A 20,358-nucleotide genomic window follows, 5' to 3' on the forward strand; every position below is an offset into this window, starting at 1 on the left:
CTGCCCTGCCGTAGACGCCGGGAATGACTAGGAAATAGTACCAACGCCCGCGCCGCAGCGGTGTCTTTACCTTCTTCTCCCCTCTCCGTGCGAGAATCGCGACAGCAGCCCTCGAAGAAGATTTGACGGGTTCTCGAGTGAGCGGCCACGGATGCGGATTCCAGCTGTTGCCGATCCCGAATCCCGGTGCGTGGAGGTTCTAAGCATGCGACACCGTTAAGTATCGGCCGGTATAGCTTCGCCGAGGAGGGGGTTGGTTATTGAACGCGGGTTTGAAGTAGGCTTTTCGATCGTATCATTTGCGAATCTAAGAACCAGCAGCATCTCTCCTCATATGCCTGGACTTTACACCTTACTTCACACGACCGAAAGGGGCAGGAGGAGGAGGGTGGTGTGCGGCAGATAAACCGACACGACGCGATTGGCCCCCCCCGGGGGATACGTCGGTTGGCTATTCCGTCCCGACGCGCAACGTCGCTATCCGCGATACGGCTGCTACCAAGACGGCGTCAAGATGTGCAGTTGCCAGCATGCAGTCGCACCCTGTCTACTTCGACGGCTTAATGGCCGGCTGGGTTAACCGATGGAGATACGTGATAGCAGGTTTTCGTGCCCTGGTCGTACTGCGGCCTGGGAGATAAAACCATCTAACGGCTGCCGTCACTGTGACACCGTGATTACCTTCACCCCTCATCATCGTGGACATTCCCATTCCCATACTCACGTCCGACGCCACGATGATATCAGAAAAATCACAGAGCGTGGGGGTTGAGAGCGATGGTGGCCCTGGTGACTCGAGGGCCGTAAACCCCGAGCTCAAGACTACGCTAGACTCCTTTGTTGAGTGTGACGTCGAGGTCGCGAACGGGCATCTAGCTAACTTGGAGGTGGACGTGGGCGGCGTCCTCTCCAGGGCCGAGGAAGAGGGCAGCTGGGATGCCGACACGAGCCCGTTTCCGGCCGTGCGCGCCGTCGTGCCCGAGACAGACGACCCCGCCATGCCCGTGAACACGTTCAGGGCCTGGTTCCTGGGCATGGTAAGCATCGCGAGCTGAGGAGACGGGGCGGGGTTGTTGACGGCTCGCAGATGTTCGTGCTGCTGGGTGCCGGCGTGAACCAGTTCTTCTCGTTGCGGTATCCCGGCATCCACATCGTGTCGCTGGTCGCGGAGCTGCTGGCCTTCCCGCTGGGCGTCGCCCTCGCCCGGAGCCTGCCCATCGGCCGGCTCAACCCCGACCGCCGCTTCAACATCAAGGAGCACGCCCTCGTCACCATCATGAGCAACGTGTCCTTCGGCTTCGGCTCCGCCGACGCCACTAATATCATCCAAGCTGCCCGGTTCTACGGCTTCGAGGTACCCACCGGCTTCTCCGTCCTCGTCGTCATCTGCTGCCAGCTGTGCGGGTACGGCGTCGCCGGCCTCTGCCGCACGCTCCTCGTCGAGCCCGCCTCCATGGTCTGGCCCGGCGTCCTCGGGAACGTGGCGCTGCTGAGCTCGATCCACTCCCGGGCCAACGCCCCCGCGGACGGGTGGAAGATCTCCCGCATCCGGTTCTTCCTGCTCGTCGGTGCCGCCGCCTTCGCCTGGTACTGGGTCCCCGGCCTCCTATTTACCGGCCTGAGCTACTTCACCTGGATATGCTGGATAGCGCCGGATAACCTGGCCGTGAACCAGGTCTTTGGTATGGTCACCGGTCTGGGCCTGTTTCCGCTGACGTTTGACTGGTCGATGATCGCGTACAACACGAACCCGATTCTCAGCCCCCACTGGGCGGCCGTCAACGTCTTCGCCGGCTTCGCGCTGTTCTTCTGGGTCGTCACGCCCGCCATATTCTACACCAACACCTGGTTCACGTCGTATCTGCCCCTCTGCACGGCCGACGTGTACGACCGCTTCGGGCAGCTCTACGACACGGCCAGGGTCATCACCGGCAACCTATTCGACCAAGAGAAGTATGCCGCGTACTCGCCACCGTATCTGCCGGCGACTTTCGCCTTCGTCTACGGGCTCTCGTTCGCGTCAATTACTAGGTGAACCTGCCATGCTCTCTCTCTCTAGGTCGATAGTGCCTTGCTCACGATCCCACAGCGTTTTGTCACACATCTATTTCTTCCACTGGGACGACATCGTGCACGCTCTCCGGGGGTCTCTCAAGCTAGATATCCACGCCCGACTCATGAAGCGCTACCAGAAGGTCCCCTGGTACTGGTGGGCCGCGATCATCCTCGTCGTTTTCGGCATGAGCGTCGCCCTCACCGAGGTGTACCATACGGGGCTCCCGGTCTACGGGGTCGTCCTGGCCCTCATAATCCCGGCAGTATACATGGTCCCGTGCGGGATGATCCAGGGCGTGACTAACGTGAACGCTAACCAGCTCAACGTGCTGTCCGAGTTCATCGGCGGGTACATGTTCCAGGGACGCCCCATCGCCAACATCCTATTCAAGGTGCTGTCTCAAGACGTGGTAGGTCAAGGGTTGTACTTCGCCGCCGATTTGAAGCTAGGCCACTACCTCAAGATCCCGCCGCGCACTCTTTTTTGCGCCCAGGGACTAGCTACTGTGCTCGGCGCGCTGACCCAGGTGGGCGTCACGTTGGTGCGTGTTCCTTCGTTCGTTCTTGGTTCTTTGCTGTTCTCATAGAGTCAGAGGGCACGGGTCCGAACCTTTTGAACGGAGTAATGCCTAACGCGTGGCGGTGATAGTGGATGCTCGGGAACGTGCCGGACATCTGCGCCCCAGACCAGCCCAACGGCTTCAGCTGTCCCAACGGCCGCACCGTCTACAGCAGTTCGGTCATTTGGGGCTTGGTCGGGCCGGGCCGGCTCTACTCCGTCGGCACGATCTACAGCGGCCTGCTGCATTTCTTCTGGATCGGGCTGATCCTGCCGCCCATCACGTACTACGTGTGGAAGAGGACGGGCAGCGACGTCGTGCGCAAGATCAACTGGCCGCTCATCTTCGTGGGGACGTCCAACGTCCCGCCCGCCACGGGAATCAACTACAGCAGCTGGTACATCGTCAACGTCATCTTCAACAAGATCATCTACGCCCGGGCCTACGCCTGGTGGGTCAAGTACAACTACGTCCTCGCCGCGGCCCTGGACACGGGCCTCGCCATCAGCGGCATCGTCATCTTCTTCGCCGTCACCTACGGGCCAAACGTCCAGTTCCCCGACTGGTGGGGCAACACGGTGTAAGAATATAGTTTCCCCTCCTCTCTCACCCCTCGGAGCGGTATCTTGGGTGACTAGGCGACGAGCGTGCTGACGCGTACGTCTAGGTGGCGGAATACCGCGGATGGACAGGGCTTGCCCTGGCTCCCCATGCCGGACGTGGGATACTTTGGACCGCCGAACGGGACATGGTCGTGACGGGCGGTAGCGAACACGGTGCCGGATACTTCGCCATCATCATCATGCTGTGAGATCTCGCTGCGTCTTCTGGCCTTAATTAGTCGCAGGGCTCGGGTCTGTCAGTATTCAGTGCCGAGTACTGGTCTTCGTGCTTACAGGATCGGCAACATTTCCCTGCGTATACCCCTACGTGGCATTGCTTAGTCTATTATGGTCCTAGACCTGGATTAGAGATTTGTTTTTGTCGCTCGTTTTCATCTTCGTGTCGTCTTATCTTGCCTGGCCTTCAATTATGAAAGTTCGCGGTAAAAGGTTTTTGTTAATGCTCACATGTCCGCAAGCTTGTGGTAAAGTAAGTATGAATGTATTTCAAGTCAAACCTCTGATATCTGTAGGTAGCCCCTTAAACGTACGGGGTATGTAATGTTGGTGGTCACTGCTCATCATTGCATCCAAACATCTTACGAGTCCCGGATGAGCTACAGCGCTCCCCCGTTACGAATTACGCGCAATTCATGTTGATTACTATACGACAATGTTACAAAGCCTAGATCCTTTAAATAACACCTATCTCTATATATAGGAGCCTCTGCCTTAAGATGGTCATCCCTAGCTATGTAGGTAGTGCTTATGGCGTACATGTCCATGAACACACGTAGACAGACAATCCCCACAGCGTATTACCCTAATATACAACTGTCTCTATCTCGTCATACCAATGTGCTCTCGCTGGCTCACCGTCCGATGCCTCTTCTGGAAAATTTATCATGGAGTAGAGACCTTAGTAGAGACCTTAGGGACTTGTGGGTATTTCGGGCACGTAGGTATAACTTATTGTGCTGTGAGCAGGGCATAAAAGCTTGCACCTATGATAGCCTCATCATATCACAAGGTGTCTGCAGAAGTAGTTTAAGGGCCGCGCTCGAACACCGGCGTCGACGGTGCTCCTAAACACCGAGTTCGAATCTAGGTGTTCGCCGGCCCGTCAGCGGTCAGGAAATCAAAGTCGCAGCCCTCGTCCGCCTGGTTCACGTGCCGCTCGTAGAGGCCGCGGTATCCGCGCGTTGTCTTCCTCGCCTCCCAGACGTCGCGACGCCCGGGGAGCGCGGCAGCGGCGGTGGCGGTTTCCTGCCTGCGCAGCTCGATGCGGCGAGCGATCTCGGCGTCGTCGACCTCGAGGTGGAGGCGGCGGCGGGGGACGTCGCAGGAGATGAAGTCGCCGTCGCGGACGACGCCGAGGACGGAGGCCGGGTCGGCGGCCTCGGGGGCGACGTGGAGGACGATGGTGCCGCCGGCGGTGCCGCTCATGCGGCCGTCGCTGAGGCGCAGCATGTCGGCGACGCCGCGGCGCGCGAGCTTGCGGGGGATGGGGACGAGCCCGGCCTCGGGCATGCCCGGGTGGCCGACGGGGCCGACGCCCTGCAGCACCAGCACCGAGTCGGGCGCGACGCCGAGGTCCTCGGCGTCGACGCGCGCGCTCAGGTCGCGGCTGTCGCGGAACACGCACGCGCGGCCGCGGTGGCACAGCAGCCGCCGGTCCTTGGACGCGCTCGCCTTGATGACGGCGCCCCGCGGCGCCAGGTTGCCGTACAGCACGGCCAGGCTCGACCGCGCGTACAGCGGGTCGGCCAGCGGCCGCACCACGCGCCGCGAGTACGCGAAGGGCGCGAAGGGCGCGGCGTCGAGCACGGCGCCGAGCGGCTCGCCGGTGAAGGTGCGCGCGCCGAGGTGCAGGAGCGGCCGCAGGGCGTGCATCAGCGCGAGCATGCCGCCGGCGCGGTGGAAGTCGGTCATGTAGCCGTCGCCGCTGGGCTTGAGGTCGACGAGCAGCGGGGTGGCGGCGCCGACGTCGTCGAAGGTGCGCAGCGTGACGCGGCCGCGGACGGCCGGGTGGCGGTTGGCGAGGGCCAGCAGGTGGACGACGGCGTTGGTGCTGCCGCCGATCGCCTGCAGCACCACGATCGCGTTCACGAAGTTCTCGTACGCGAGCAGCCGCTGCGGCCGGAACGCCTCCGCGTCCTCGAGCATCTTGACCGCCTGCCGGCCGGTCGTCTCGGCGACGCGGAGCCGCGCCGACGACACGGCCGGGCTCGTCGCCCCCGCGCGCAGGTCGACGAGGCCCAACCCCGCCGCCACGCAGGCCATCGTGCTCGCCGTCCCCATCACGCCGCACGTGCCGGCCGTCGGCGCGAGCTCCTCGTTGACGTCCATGATGTCCTCGATGTCGAGCTCGCCGGCGCGGAACTTGGCCCAGTTGTTCCGGCAGTCGGTGCAGGCCCCGACCCGCACCCCCTTCACCGACCCGGGCATCATGGGCCCGGTGATCAGGGGCAGGAAGGGCTTGTTGGCGGAGATGCCGCCCATGAGCTGCGCCGGGACCGTCTTGTCGCAGCCCCCGATCATAACGACGGCGTCCACCGGCTGCGCCCTCACCATCTCCTCGGTATCCATGCTCATGAGGTTTCGCAGATACATGCTCGTCGGGTTGGCGAAGCTCTCGTGGATGCTGATGGTGGGGAACTCCATGGGCAGGCCCCCGGCCGACAGGATGCCGCGCTTCGTCGCCTCGATGAGCTGGGGCACCTGGGCGTGGCAAGGATTGAAGGACGAGAAGGTGTTGATTATGCCGATGATGGGCTTGCTTAGGGACTCGTCGGTGTACCCCAGGGCCTTGATGAAGACCTTCCGGAGGAACAGACTGAAGTGGGCGTCGCCATAGCCGGGCAGGTTTGATCGCAACCCGCCCTGGTCGGTCGAGATCGGGGTGTTGAGGTCGTAGTCAGAAAGAATCGACCCGTCTTTCGCGGCGCCGTCTGGATTTGATTCCACCATCCCCGACTCCCGCCCGGGTACTGGCCCGATCCGAATACCTGCCAGGCGTAGGATCTTCTGTGCCTTGCCGTATGCCGAGCAGCCCCGGAAGCTGACAACGCAGGTATTTCCAATGCGTCGACGGCTCTGGGATGCGAGGGGTAAGCAACGATTCTGGGCACACACATGGGTAGATGTGTGAGGCAATGGATAAGGCGTCATAGGCCCAACTACCAGTAGCATCCTCTCTAAATGTAAGCTAGAGATGGAGGGGCACTGCCGAGCGGAACCGGACTCCGACGGGTTGCCTGGCCAGAGGGGGATGGGATGCGGAGCGGGAGCCCCTTGTCGGCTTGCACTCCACCGAACGGAATGTCCATTTCCTAGACGAGTGCCTACTTCTCAGGTGCGTGGTATTCGGCGACAGGTAGGTAAACATCCCCAAGCAGTCTGGGCACTATTATAAGATGATGTTTAGGTATATACACCTATCGCGAAAACGGGCGAAAACGGGCGAGGAGGGGAGATCTCGATGGACGGATACACATTTCCGCAGTGTCTTATTGCCGAATAACGTCTGTACCTCAGTATTACCGAGTTATATTTTATCCACTACTCTGATAAGCACATAACCTCGTATTTCCCCAGCTTCACTTGATGCGCCCTAGAGCTGGTAGGGCCAACAACTTGCCTAGTAAATCTCCCCGCCGAATTACTTAATCTCTGTATGAGGAGGAAAACAAAGGAGACGCACGAGTATAGACACAAGAACCCTATCTACTAGTGAGCTATCGATGTAATTAAGGGGTACCGTTATGGGAGCCTCAACTACCTGCGGGACGAATCAGACCCGGGGTTAGTCTTAATACGCCCCCAACAATGTCACCGCTACGACGGCTTCCTCGCCAGATTTTAGAACCAGACAAAGAAGGGACTGGGAGAGGGCCCGCTGGTCCCAGGGGAGAATATCGCGAAGATAGGCGATAACAGAAAATAGGCGAAGTAGGGACCAGGGACGAGGTCATGACGGGCCACAACTCGGACTTTAGATGTAATATAACTTGATTATACGCTACTACGTCAACTCGACTCGAGTCCACCCGCGTGTAGTTATATCCGGGCATTACTAGATATTCTATCTGGGGGCACCTCATTCACGGATTTAGCACTACGCTTGTCTACTATGTGACCTTTGAGTATTCGACTAACATATCGTCCCTGTCGGGCCTCCTAGACGATAGCAGTACCTATCGTGTTAGTATACAGCATGCCGGCAACGCTGGCGGACGTCAGCGTCGAGATGACGCCTGAAATCAAAGCTGAGAAGGCAACCTTGGAGACATCTCCAGCGCGGCCGGGGGCGATCTGCGACAGGACACCGATCTGGGTCCCGAGAGAACCGAGATTGCCAAAGCCCTAGACACCGCACTGAGTTAGTATTTATTATGGGTGATTTTTGATTAATAGAAAAAAAAAAGTAAGAGCCTTCAACTCACACAACAAGCATAGGTAGCGATAAGCCGGGCCCGGTCGGTCATGTCCTGGTATCGCTCGACGTTTTGGAGGGAGCGGAACGCGGCGAACTCATTGATGACAATCTTCTGCCCGATGAGCTCGCCGACCTGCAAGAGGTTCTGATTGGGCACGCCGAGCAGCCAGGCTAGGGGGTAGAATATGTAGCCAAGGATCAGCTCGAGCCTCAACGGAGGGTCGTTGATACCCCAATAGCCGCCCCACCACGTGAGGAGGCCGTTGATCAGGCCGACGAACGCGATGATGCAGAGCAGCGTGGCCACGATCATCCCCGAGATCTTCAGGCCGAGCCAGGCGCCGTTGGCAAAGGCGTGGAGCGCGTTTGCCGCCCTGTGCTCCTCGTCGTCAGGGATGACGACGCGTCCCGACGTCAGCGTCTCCTCGGTCTCCGGATACCGCATCTTGGACACGGCTAGGGACGCCGGGATGGACATGATGCAAGACGACACAAGCGCCTGCGCATTCAGACCGAACCCAATGTACACGATCAGAACGGAGCCAGCGATGGTGGCAAAACCGCACGTCATGACCTGGTGGATCTCGGCCATGGTCATGTGCGGTACGAACGGGCGCACGAGCATGGCCGACTCTCCCTGTCCGATGAAGGGCGTCGCGGCGGCGACGACGGCCTCCGCACCCGACACCTTGAGACCCCAGAAGAAGAAGACGGCAAACTTGCCGATGAACCACTGGATAAGACCGACGTGATACAGCAGGGAGACGAAGGCGACAAAGAAGATGATGGGCGGTATGACACCAGTGAAGAACCAGGGTAGCTCGGGCACCGAGGGGTCCGTGAGAAATATGACTCCCTCGTCGGCGAAGCCCAGAAGACTTTGGGCTAGCTCGGAAATGAAGTAGAAGATGTCGTATCCGGCCTGTGTTCGCAAGACGAAAACGGCGACGATAAACTGGGTGAGCATCCCACCTGGGAGAAGGTGTTGGTTAGTCGTCCGATAAGAGAGGAGGGCGTGACATTCGGTCCAGCTTACCTATGACGGTATGCCAAGGGATCTTCCTCCAATTCCTGGACGTCACGGTGAGGACAGCGATCATGACGACGAGGCCGAAGAGAGACTGGGCTCGGCTGGCGCGGGTGTTCTCGCCCGTCTCCTCGGGCACCATGGAGCCGATCAGGAAGACGGCGACGGTGACGGCAGCAGCGATCGGGTGGTGAAGCTTCTTCGGGGTCATCTCGTAGGCCTTGAAGGCCGTGTGACGCCATACTAACTTGACAGGCATCATGGCGTACTTGATGGGGATCCAGAGGAAGACGATGCGAAGGGTGATGGCCAGATACACCAAGAACGGGATCAGCCAGTTCTTCTCATTCCGGAAGCGGACGAGGCCGTAGATCCACCACCTGAATGGAGCATGCTCGTTAGCCTCAAGACTACCTAGAAAGACTGTGGTGGGACGCGTGGCTTCTCTAGAAAATGCCGCGGCAGACTTACGCTGTGAAGACGGCCCAGATGGCGAGGTGGACAACGAGCCTAAATTTCCGGTAGTAGTATTTGATGAAGCCCTTCGCGCTACCGTCCCTGCTGCTGCGGATGTGGCCCACGTTTCCGCTATCCTCGTCGGTGACCGACTTCTCGGCGGCGGCGTAGTCGCGGGGCTTGTCCATGCTCTTGTCTGGTACAGTTGCCGAGTACATGACCTCATCCGGGTGGTTGGCATGGTCTGCAGCCGGGCCACCGTGGTGCACATGTTCGTGACGGTGCTCGTTCGCGAAGTCGAGAACGGGATCGGGGTTAGCAGCCACGCCCTCTTGCGCGGAGGCATTGTGGCCGGCGGGGCCCTTGTGCTCTGGAGACGCCATCGTCTCGAAGTCCCAGTCGCGGAGAGGGCAATTCCTGGACAGAACACTCCCTGTGCGGGTCCGCCCTCGAATTGAGCCCCGATTCTCACCAATTCGACGTACCGAGGTCGTATGAGGTAGAAACCGGCGTAGCGTCCCCCGGGCGCGCAACGGGGCGAGGAGGCGAAGGAGCAGAGAGGAGGGATGAGGGGCGGGTGAGGGTAGAGTATCAAATGACCTGGGATTCCCCGGGTGCGAGCGAGACCTGGCGAACTGGGCAGGAGAAGATTTTTAAATACTTTCCTAGGTCAGCCTCGGTGGACGAGACATGCACATAGTGGCGATCGTGTGGCCGGGATAGGAACCCTGCCCGCGGGTTGGAGGGAGGTCTTCTAGAAGGGGAAGGCCGTCCTATCTCGTCTGAGCGATAGACGCGCCCAGCATCCATCCGTGATCCCGGTAGATAATGATACCTACAGCGGATTTATCTCGAGGTTGATAAGTAGCCGGCCGACACCCGCAGAGATAAAGGTCGTAATACGGCGCCACCGCCTCAGAGATGACAGCCAGTGAGGGTTGAAGGGAGAGAGCTCCTGTGCTAGCGGCGCCGGGGGGGAGGGGGGATTCTCACCCACCTATGTCTTTGTTTGCGATAACAGGTGTACCCAGCGGAAACGAGAAATGCACATACAATTCAACCGGATAAGAGTTCTATCTGGTGGTATGAACCACAGCTTGGCTTCTTCATGTTACAAAGAGGTAGATTTACCTCCATCTGCTACTAGGCTTGGAGAGATGGCCGAATTTTTTTTTTTTTTTTCCTTCAGAGGAGGACATCACTCTCTTCCTCTCTGTCCATGTCCGCCTGATTGGGTAGCCGTGTCATGATAGCGAAGAAACTGATGTAACCTTACCTTTTTTTCCTTTCCTCTCTGCCTCCCTCCCACACTTGTGCTGAATATCGGGCAGGGTTGCGATTCGGGGGACGCACCAAGGATGGTCACCCCGGATAGCCCTTTGCCTTGTCGTCCCACCTGTCCAGATCCACTGCTGATAGGTGCTGGAGGAGAGAGCAGAGGGCAGGGCGTTTGCCTTCGGCGGCGGCGACCATGGCTGCGGGCAGCCTGCGGGCGGGTTACTTCGCCTCAGATACCCGTAGAGCTGCGCAGGTTGTAGGAACGGAAGGACGCGATCGTCTGCACGACGCCCTCCCCGCGGACGCGGATGTCACGCACACATATCTCCACGGGCCCTGTCGTCTCGCGACAACACGTCCGCTCAGGCGATGCGGGGAGGCAATGCTACCTGCAGGCTCGCGAATGAAGTCGGGGCTGACAAGATATCGTGGAGACACGAAAGGTGGAAACGGGCACGGTAAGGCCGACTGTTGTCCCGCGGACCCATTCACCAAAACGGAAAGGAATGTCTCGAATTGCATCGGTCATCCCTACCATCTCCGGCTCCTCTCCGTTTGGACGAGGGGATTGGTTCGGTTCGTCTTTATGCCAACGCCACTCACTCGGGCCGCAAGCACAGACTTCTACTGCACGTAGGCGATGTGGCTGGCATAGGTTTGGGCTACTCCGCCACCGCAAATTTAGGTAGGTAGTGTAGCAGTGTGGGAAAACGCTTCGGTAAGGGCAGACCGAGAGCTGAGGTGTCCAAGGCGAGACGTAGGCAGGTATTCGTCGGCGGGGATCCCATGCGGCGTCGAGATATGCAGGTAATAGTAGTATCTGCGTGAATGGGTGTGTCGACGTAGTATGTTACGCCCACACATACTATGCCGTCGCAGAGACAACCTGAACGACAAGCCCAGGCCAAGAATCGCCGCGCAACTACATATATCACCTTCCCAAAAGGGCTGCCCAACACGTGCACGCACCCCGGCTCATTGGTTTTATCGTACCCCAGAGGTCAGTAGTACTCTAGGCCTTATGAGCACTAGTAAGAGCATCATCAACTTCCCAGTTGGGCGCTGCTCCACCACCGATAGTATCACTCCACGATACCCTCATCGTGGTCGGTCTCGGTGCTTCGCGTAAAGAGCTAGGCAGGGCGCCAACGCTATCTAGCGACTCGAATGCGGGAATGGCTCCGGGGCAGAGCCAGCGGCACGTCCGTCTGCTTCGAGGTGTCTTCATCTTGATAAGCCGAGATGAGGTAGTATAGGAATGTCGTGGTGGTGGACGAGGGTGTCCGGCGTTTAAACAATAACTTAATACCTAGGTAGGTATTGTGTCTTGCTCTGCTTGCGGATAGTGCGGGACGCTCTGACTCAGCTGTTCTTCTACGTCGGGGCCACCCTGGTGTGGGATAGTAAGAACGGCAAGCGTCATTTATGTCTTTTGAATCTCTCGCGCCCGTCGGACGCATTGGAAATGAGGTGGCTTCTAATGGATGCTAAGAATGGGGGTGTTGTGTGTAAAGACGACAGCGGTAGGTGGATATGTTTACTCATAGGGGTTTCTAGCACGTGCGAGCGCTGAATGGTGCGGTGCGGTCCATGGCGAGTCGCTAGGCCACCAAAGGCCCTATCTGTATTACCTAAATGTTCCGAGTAAGCTTAGCTCTATAGCGATAACAGGCAGGTAGCGCGCTGTATAGTACCTACACGTAGATGCAGGGGGCACCTAGGGTACCCCATAAGTATTTTTTACCCCGGCACATGGTCATTCAACTTCCAACAGGTAATAACCTAGGTAGGTACCTCGGGCAGTTGTCACAGCCATGAGTACACCTACCGAATGCCCTAACTGGGCACGGAGGGATCGGGGTTGGCATCTCTCATCATACCGTACAGCTTCCCTCGGAGCCGCAATGATAGACGTTGATAGATCACTCAGATTCTCAACTTTCTCCGATCCCGTCTTTGTCCGTATTGTTTTGATTCAGCCTGTATTAGGAGTGAACTATATTCCCGGCGAATGGCCTCTACAAGAAATGTCCGCTCCTGCAGGCCCATGCAGGCCCATGCACATATCCGTCGGTATTAACAGGTAGGTATACTATTTCGATATCTCACCACGAACAGGCCGACCTATCTGAGAAGGCAACCCCCCCCCCCCCCCCTGACGCCTACTGCACCTTTTCGCACGCTACAAATGAACGCAGAAGAGAGATCCTACAGGGTATACAATGGCGTAATGTCGAGGCCTTCCCGGCCGTGTCGCTCTGCAGCTGGGGTGGCGGTGGCTGACTACCACTTCGCGGTGACGGGCAGGTCTCTCGAGCTCCGGCCGACCATGAACGTGTACTCGCCGTCCACGACCATGGCCCAGTTCTGGAGCTCCACGTCCCAGTAGCTGAGGTCTCGCCTCGTCAAGTTGAACGTCACCGTCTTGGTCTCGCCCGCTTCTAGTAGCACCTTGTCGAACCCGCGCAGCGTCTTCGTTGGGAAGTCGACCGCCGACGCGCCCTGTGGGTAGCCTAGGTACAGCTGCGGCACCACCTTGCCCGGCTGCCCGCCCGTGTTCGTCACGTCGACCGACACCCTGACGTAGGTCTCCCACAGGTCCGGGTTGCCGCCCTCGTCGCCGCCTGCCCCCGAGCGCGGCTGCACCACGTCGTAGCCCTCGGGATACGGGTACGGCTCCGCCACTATGTCGTCGATAGAATCGAGGTATGGGTACACGTATTTCTCCAGCTTGCGGATGCCCGCGGGGAAGAGCGCCTCTTTGGCGTCGGGGATACCTTGGTCATACGACGGAGGGGCGGCGAAATCCTTGGGTCTCGAGGCAGGGAGCTTGCTCTTGGCCTTGAGGCCGTTGACGACGGCGCTGTCGAACTCGAAGGTCGTGTAGCTCAGCCCGAACCCGAACTCGAATCGCGGCTCGATACCGTACTTGTCGAAGTGTCGGTAATCGATATACAGCCCCTCCTTGAAGTCCTGCTGCGGCACGATGCCGTTCGGCAGATACATCACCTGCCCGCCCTCGCCGTATGCGTCGAGGGACTTGCCGATAGTCCAAGGTAGTCTGCCGCTGGGGTTGACATCGCCGAATATGACATCGGTGAGCGCGTTCCCGCTTTCCTGCCCGGGCAGGTTGGCTAGGAGCACCGCCTTCACGTTCGGGATGTTGATCCAGTTCTCCATCACGACGGGGCCCACCGTGTGGATGACGACTAGCACGTCACCGTCCCCGCCGTGACATCCTCGTGCGACTTGCTCGATGAGGTCGTTGGCACCTTTCTGCAGGAATAGATCGGGCCGGTCGCCGCTCACGTCTTCCCAAGCCTTAAAGCCCTCGCCCGAGTCCGCGTTCCCGAAGACGATGCAGAGCTGCGCGCTCCGGAGAATCTCGGGATGTGTCGAAAAGGGCGGCTTGTTCGTGGCGTAGGCGGACACGTTCACTGCTTGGTTGCCTTTCCATATTTTAAGCAGTGCGTCCACCGGGGTAATGAGATAGGGAAACTCGACGGAGCCGGAGCCCCAGCCTGAGGCTAGTGTGCCCTGGTTACAGCCGCGATCCTCACAGTAGTTAGCCCCTTTCCCGGCCCCAGCATCTTCGCCGAATATGGTAACCTGCATCGGGCCGTCGAGCAAAGTAGTCTTGTTCAGACTAGGGCGACCGTCGCGCGTAAGGGGGAGCAAGCCTTCGTTCTTAAGGAGGACAATGCCTTCTGCCGCTATCTGCCGCGCAATGGTAGCGTGATCCTCCATCACGTTGACGAACTGGTTCACCACGGTCTTTTCTTGCTTAGTTGGACTGCCCGGTGCGAATACGCCCTCGGCTTCGTCGGTCCACGACGAGAAATTGGGGCCCTTGCGGTCAAACTTGGTCTCGTCGTCCTGTCCAAGCTGATACCACGCGGCGACGATCCTCGTGACCATGTCGTTCAGCCTATCGAGCGGCACGGAGCCGTTGAGGACGGATTTCGTGAGCTCGGAGCCCCAAAGGGACTTGCCATTTTCCCAGAACAAGCCATCGCCAGGCATCGTCATGTCGAGACCAGCGAGCGCGGTGGATACGCCGCCCCTCTGCGCGAGCCAGTCGCTCATAACGAAGCCCTGGAACCCCATTTCATCCTTCAGTAGTCCGTTGAGGAGCTTCGAGTTGCCGCAGGCGTACGAGTTGTTCACCATGTTGTAGCTACACATGACGCTCGCCACACCGGCCTTGACGGCGTCCCCGAACGGCCACAGGTACAGTTCGTGCATCGTCCGGTCGTCGACGTTAGCGCTGAGAGCGTTAGCGAGTCCCCACTCCCACGACTGCCGAAAGTGCTCCTGTTCATTCGCGACCAAGTGCTTGATTGTCGCCATGACGCCCTCCTTCTGGATACCTCTGATCGACTCCGCGGCCGCGATGCCCTGGAGGTAGGGGTCGGCGGCGAAGCCCTCCCAGTTGCGGCCGCCTGCCGGCATGCGGCCCAACGGCCCAATACAGGGACCAAGAATTACATTGACGCCCTTCCTCCTAGCCTCCACGGCGTGTGCGTTACCCCACTGGTACATCAGCTCCCTGTTCCATGTGGTGCCGACTGTCACGCCGGCCGGGAATGCCGTTGCGTTGTCGGCGAACCGGATGCCCAGCGGACCGTCCTGAAGCGCGAGCGCCGGGAAACCCACGTGCACGGCAGGCCCCGTGTTGCCGACGGCAGGGCCCATCTTCCAACCCGTGCCGGTCGTCACGTTGACCTTCTCGGGGAGCGTCATCCGCGCGACCATCTCGCTCGCCTTGCGGTAGCTCGCTGCCCAAGTCCGTGCCGTGCCACCCTTCGGCGTCGGGTACCACGGCGGCGACAGCCCGTCGGGCGGTGCGTGTGTATACTTCTTAAAGGCGAAGAAACCGCTTAGGCTGAGGACTAGCCACGCGAGTGCGCCAAGTCCGACGCATCCGAGCATCCATCTCGTCGAGCGGCCGGCGAGGCATCCGCATGTCTTCCGTAGGAGCCGGTCGCGGGGCCGCGTCGAAAAAGCGGCATTGCCGGATAACGGTTTCGAGGAGGTAAGGGGGTCTGATTGTAGGAATTCGGCGGCGTCGAGGTCAGAGTCGACGTCGGTGGACTCGCGGGCGTCGTACGAGCGCCGGAAGCGCTCGAATTCGAGGCCCGGAAACTCCTCCTTCTTGCTCGAGCCCATCTTCACGCGACTCCAATGAGCCCTCCTCCTACTCTCTCTCTCTCTCTCTCTCTCTCGGACGGGTGGGTGTGATTCAACGGACGGACTCTTCTCTGAGAACTAGTTATTTTCTTTTTCGGTGGCCGGTCAGGGAACTTGTGTCGGATAGACGAAGGTGGACAAGGAAGAGAATCCTGTCTAGAATTCGTGTAGCTCTGTCAAGTATTCACACACCGCACACATGTGGGCAGCCAAGTAAGTATAGGTAGGTATAAGCAGTCAATTCTCCATCGATATCAGTCGCTTGATTATCAATTGATGATGCGAATAGCGGGCTCAGGGGCGGTAGCAAGGGGGGAATTGAGGATTCATTAAGGTATTGACCAGCGTTCATACACATCACCTCGCGTGGGCAAAAGTCGAATTCGGAATGCCGAGAGCATCGTGCCCGAAATTGAAGCATCGACTCAAAACCCGGGGATCGGCTTGGCAGCAGCGAAGCATTGGACAACATGTGTAGCACCGTGCGTAGACTTCTCGCAATGCACCGTGCGTGTCTTTGGCTTCTCCATCATCTAGTTTATCTCTCTCCTCGCATAGACTGCCTCTGAAAGTCGATCGATTCCTCTGCGTACGCCGAACATACGGTTAGGTCCCTGTATTCATTTAAATAACTCATCGCTCATGGGCCTCCGATCGTCGACCTAACCGGATTCGCTTGGCCCGTTCGGCCCCCTGCACCCATATCCCAGCATCGTGTTCGACACCACTGAGCTCTGGCTGGCAAGCTTCTCTGCGCTCTCGACTCCTGCTACCGGAAGACGGTATTCCCAACTAGCAGCGCTTGCTGCCGCCTCGCCGGAGACGGGGTACGGGAACGGGAGGTAGTCTGGGAGGAGGCCCAGTTGTCGGAGTAGCGTCGCTTGGTCCCAACTGATGTGTTCGTGATAGAGGCGGTCGCCGCGTATGTTGACTATGCTCGTGAAGGGGACCTTTATGTACCGGCCCGTGGGCGGCACGCCGGGAACCCTAGACGACGTGCACATGTTTAATTACGCCATCCGTCCCTTCATCGGGAGAAGGGGAGAAGCCACCGACCGAAGCCTACGGGCAGATATAAGGCGGAGTTACACGTACAGCCAATCGATGACGCGGTCGTGAGTCAGCTTGAAGAGGAACTCGTCGACGACGCGGTCGATGCCCACCGTCCTGCTTACGAGCTCGAGTTCCGTGTCGGGCGGGTTGCTGAAGATGAAGTGGTTCGCGTAGAAGTCGGTCAGCGCCCGACGCCCGACGCCTCCGGTCAGGGTCGGCACGTGGTTGACGTAGGGCTCCTCGACCATCGTCGCCATCGTCTCCTCGACCGACCGCGCCTCGAATTCCCAGTACGTGTGCTCGTCCCAGATCCGCTCCAGGTCGAAGTAGGGCCCGCCGACGAGCGGCTTCAGGAACGACAGCGTCCTCGTGTGGGCCAGCGAGGCGGACCCGGAGCGGTAGTGGTCGTGCGCCGGGATGGCGAACCGCGGCCCCGCGCCTGCGTAGTAGTAGCACTTCACGTTCTGGCCGTCGCTGCTCACCTCGTCGCCGCTTCCAGCGCCGGCGATGTGCGCTATCGACGCAAGCTTGCCGCTAACAAGGCTCGGGGGCGAGACCCCGTAGTAGACCACAGCGCAGATCTCTGCACAACTCTCAATTGCCTCCATCACGGCGGCCCCCACGGCAGACATATAGGCTTATTGCGGCCATGTGGTCAGTCGCAAGCACAACGGCAGGCGAAGCAGTTGATAAACGTCGCTATCTACTGACTGATGATGCCCATCCTCTCGGATTGGTCGCACGATGGCAACGCCGACAACGCAGAGATCGCAGCCCGGAGATCGGCACTCACCGAGGTGCGTCCCGCCGAGCTGGCGATCTCGAGCTGAGCGACGGCGAACCCCTCCTCGGCCCATTTGTGCAGCGGCGGCGGATCCAACGTCTTCTCGTGCTTTCCGAGGTCGAGCCCCGCATCGACGAGGAGAAGCAGTCCCGGCCCGCGGCCTCGTCTCGAAAGGGGCGCTGCTATTGTCGCACCGGAGCCCTGGTCCGTTAGGCGGGCACCCGGCGAGTCGACGGCGGTGGAGTCTGCCGGCATTGCTCCCGGAATCGACATCGTCGAGCCTCAGAATAGCAGCATTCTTTTTTGTGTTGGGGTCTATTGCAGCAGTGGCAGTACCTTGCAGAGCAGGAGAAGCGAGGCCGCTATCTGCGTGCGGGGTTTCTTGGCCTCGAGGCCGTGTGCATCCGATACCTACTGTGAGCATGTCGATATCTCCAAATACCACCTTGCCGAAGAGGTAACAACCACCAGTATGATGAGTGAATATGGCGGTGCTTCAGCTTAATACTAATTAGGTCAGGTCCCCTATTTCCCCGTCCAATCAAACCCCTTTCAGGTTAGGACTCAGTGCTTGAAGCAGGTCGGAAATGGCAATCCTTCTAATATACCGAGCTTCTCTCTCGTGGATGTGAAGGAGGCAGTGGAAGCCTCGTCGCGTGACGTGATGGGTCACCGCGACGGGCATTTTAGACCTACGCGATAGGAGAGATATTTTCCGAGTTGATATATCACATGCGTGGGATACAATGATACTGAGCAGCATTGGGCTGATGCCAGAAGTGCTATTCTAGTCTCAACTAAAGATACAAAAGAGGTGGTATGCATATAAATCTAGGAAGATAACGCGTACAAATCATGCTGGAAACCATGGAGCCTGGGCGAGATTAGGGGCCAATCACTGCGACGCTAATATTCGGGAAATCGTAGATCTCGTCGTCTGTTGCGACGTCCGACGTAGGTAGGTATCCAATCACACCGTTTCGATATACCGCTTCAGCTCCCAGTCCGTCACAGCCTCATCCCAAAGGCGGATCTCGTGTTCGCGAGTGCCGCCGAAGTGGTCGACAAAGTCGTCACCGAAGACTTCGCGAGCGATGCTATCCTTGCGCATGAACCTATCGGTCGCTTCCCTCAGGTTCCTAGCCAAGCGAACTCCTTTGTCGGCGCCTCCGCTCGTATCCTGGCCCAGCCCGAGCGGCGGGATCCGGATCTCGAGTTTCTTCTCGACGCCGCGCCAGCCCAGACCCAATATAGCCGACATGATAAAGTAGGGATTCGCGTCTGCGCCAGGGACCCGAACCTCGAACCGAGTAGCCCCGGGCGCGGAAGTCGGGGGTGCGATCACGCGGACGGACGCGGCACGATGCTCCAAGCCCCACGAGACCGTTACGGGAGCCCAGAAATTCTCGACTAGCCGCTTGTAGCTATTAATGGTAGGGGCCAGCATCGGCATGACGTCAGGCAATCCGTCCAGGATGCCGGCGAGGAAATGCCTCCCGAGATCGCTCAGGTGCGCGATGTCGGGGTACTGCGCGTTCTCGTCCTTCTCGCTGCGGAAAAACATGTTCTTGCCGTCCTTGTCGACGACGGATACATGGGTATGGCCGCTATTCCCGGGCAGGCCATGCCTCGGCTTTGCCATAAAGCAGGGGGTGATCCCGTAGTCGCTCGCGACCGACTTGACAACATACTTGAAGAGGGACGCCCTGTCGGCCATCTCGGAGATCTGGCCGAACTCTAACGCGGCCTCGTAGACGCCGGGCCCGCTCTCGGTGTGCCAGCCTTCCAGGTCACACCGGAACTTGGCGCATGAGTCATACACCTCGTGATAATAGGACTTGTTGAACGTCGGCCGCGTAATGCTATACCCGAACATACCCTCGGTGAGAGGGGGTAGATCATGCGGGTGATTATCGTTAAGATATGCGGCGACCGACGTCGAGGCAGAGCCGGTCGCGGGGTCGCCTACCGGCGGTACCCTGAATTGGAAGAATTCGACCTCGGCTGCATCGTCGTCGGCGTCAACATGAAGGAAAAACACAGGGAATCGGGGAGGGGGGCGCGAGGGAAATCTCACGAACCTCCTGCCATGGCATTGTAGCCCTTCTTCTCTAACTTGTCAACGACGGTCTTGATTAGACCGCGCGGGCAGGCGCACAAGGGTTTCGAGTCATCGTTAAAGAAGCTAATGAGGAAAAAGGGAATGTTGTCTTCCCAGGGTATCCTTCGGAAGCTATTCAAGTCGGGCACGGCGATCAAGTCGCGGTATCCGTTCTGCTTGTTGCTGATCTTAAGCTCGGTGTCGTAGGTCTTATCGTGCATATCCCAGCCGAAGATGACGCTACAAAAGCCGAAGCCCTCCTTAGCTATGGAGAGAAACTTCTTCTTGGAGACGATTTTACCACGTAGCATTCCATCGACATCCACCCCCGCCAGCTTCACCTTGGTGTCGCCCTTAAGGAGCTCTGGGAGAGCCTCGACTGTGATGGGATATGTCAGAGCCATGTCGGCGAACGGTTTGATAAGGGTAAGAAAAATAAGGGCTGTGAGGATCGGGCAAGGCGATCGGTGGATAGCGTCGATTTGTGATGTGACGGGGGTGTTACAGATACACGTAGAGATGAAGAAGAAGAACGAACTGCTCGGGCCATGCAGGGATCATCAGTCCAAGTTCGAGGGGGGGCGGCGAGGATATATACAGCGTGCTGGGAGCTAAGGGGAGGAGGGGAGGGGGAGGTAGGCAGGTGAGGTAGGTTGAAGGGAGGAATCCCTCGGGAGGGGGAGACGCAAGAACTGGCAGTAAACAGAAAAGAGAGGGAGAAAGAGAGAAAACAACAGACGGATTAGGGAGTCGGACCGCATACGAGGCTCAATATGACGGTATCAGATGTGCGTCTGCTAACCCAGCGTCTCCG

The 20,358-nt window shown here is 58.8% G+C and overlaps 6 protein-coding genes across 6 annotated transcripts; 1 reads left to right on the top strand and 5 right to left on the bottom strand.

Moving 5' to 3' along the window:
- Positions 1 to 315: 315 nt before the first annotated feature.
- Positions 316 to 3,865, top strand: GGS23DRAFT_174068 (small oligopeptide transporter). The gene is made up of 5 exons (XM_051511576.1): positions 316 to 1,037; positions 1,088 to 2,031; positions 2,090 to 2,597; positions 2,705 to 3,195; positions 3,283 to 3,865. Exons 1-5 carry the CDS (start codon positions 738 to 740, stop codon positions 3,371 to 3,373), a joined length of 2,334 nt encoding a protein of 777 aa, XP_051376080.1. The 5' UTR covers positions 316 to 737; the 3' UTR covers positions 3,374 to 3,865.
- A 456-nt stretch (positions 3,866 to 4,321) lies between these two features.
- GGS23DRAFT_602498 (dihydroxy-acid dehydratase) lies at positions 4,322 to 6,187 on the bottom strand (the record flags this gene model as incomplete). The annotated part of the gene is made up of 1 exon (XM_051519331.1): positions 4,322 to 6,187. One exon carries the CDS (start codon positions 6,185 to 6,187, stop codon positions 4,322 to 4,324), a length of 1,866 nt encoding a protein of 621 aa, XP_051376081.1.
- A 989-nt stretch (positions 6,188 to 7,176) lies between these two features.
- Positions 7,177 to 9,627, bottom strand: GGS23DRAFT_174320 (H+/nucleoside cotransporter-like protein). Its single transcript, XM_051511578.1, has 4 exons — positions 9,154 to 9,627; positions 8,692 to 9,062; positions 7,663 to 8,627; positions 7,177 to 7,582 (listed from the first exon to the last, which is right to left on the bottom strand). Exons 1-4 carry the CDS (start codon positions 9,519 to 9,521, stop codon positions 7,397 to 7,399), a joined length of 1,890 nt encoding a protein of 629 aa, XP_051376082.1. The 5' UTR covers positions 9,522 to 9,627; the 3' UTR covers positions 7,177 to 7,396.
- Positions 9,628 to 12,566: 2,939 nt separating this feature from the next.
- GGS23DRAFT_174455 (glycoside hydrolase family 3 protein) lies at positions 12,567 to 15,688 on the bottom strand. The gene has a single exon (XM_051511580.1). It carries the CDS (start codon positions 15,583 to 15,585, stop codon positions 12,700 to 12,702), a length of 2,886 nt encoding a protein of 961 aa, XP_051376083.1. The 5' UTR covers positions 15,586 to 15,688; the 3' UTR covers positions 12,567 to 12,699.
- On the bottom strand, positions 15,689 to 17,716 carry GGS23DRAFT_612505 (carboxymethylenebutenolidase; the record flags this gene model as incomplete). The annotated part of the gene is made up of 3 exons (XM_051520495.1): positions 15,689 to 16,593; positions 16,702 to 17,296; positions 17,371 to 17,716. 3 exons carry the CDS (start codon positions 17,714 to 17,716, stop codon positions 16,269 to 16,271), a joined length of 1,266 nt encoding a protein of 421 aa, XP_051376084.1. The 3' UTR covers positions 15,689 to 16,268.
- Positions 17,717 to 18,309: 593 nt separating this feature from the next.
- On the bottom strand, positions 18,310 to 20,169 carry GGS23DRAFT_174343 (putative glutamine synthetase). The gene is made up of 2 exons (XM_051511579.1): positions 19,525 to 20,169; positions 18,310 to 19,447 (listed from the first exon to the last, which is right to left on the bottom strand). Exons 1-2 carry the CDS (start codon positions 19,946 to 19,948, stop codon positions 18,414 to 18,416), a joined length of 1,458 nt encoding a protein of 485 aa, XP_051376085.1. The 5' UTR covers positions 19,949 to 20,169; the 3' UTR covers positions 18,310 to 18,413.
- Between the last annotated feature and the right edge of the window lie 189 nt (positions 20,170 to 20,358).

This window comes from Durotheca rogersii (assembly GCF_024521655.1).
Source record: "Durotheca rogersii strain YMJ 92031201 chromosome Unknown GGS23scaffold_2, whole genome shotgun sequence".
NCBI lineage: Eukaryota > Fungi > Ascomycota > Sordariomycetes > Xylariales > Xylariaceae > Durotheca > Durotheca rogersii.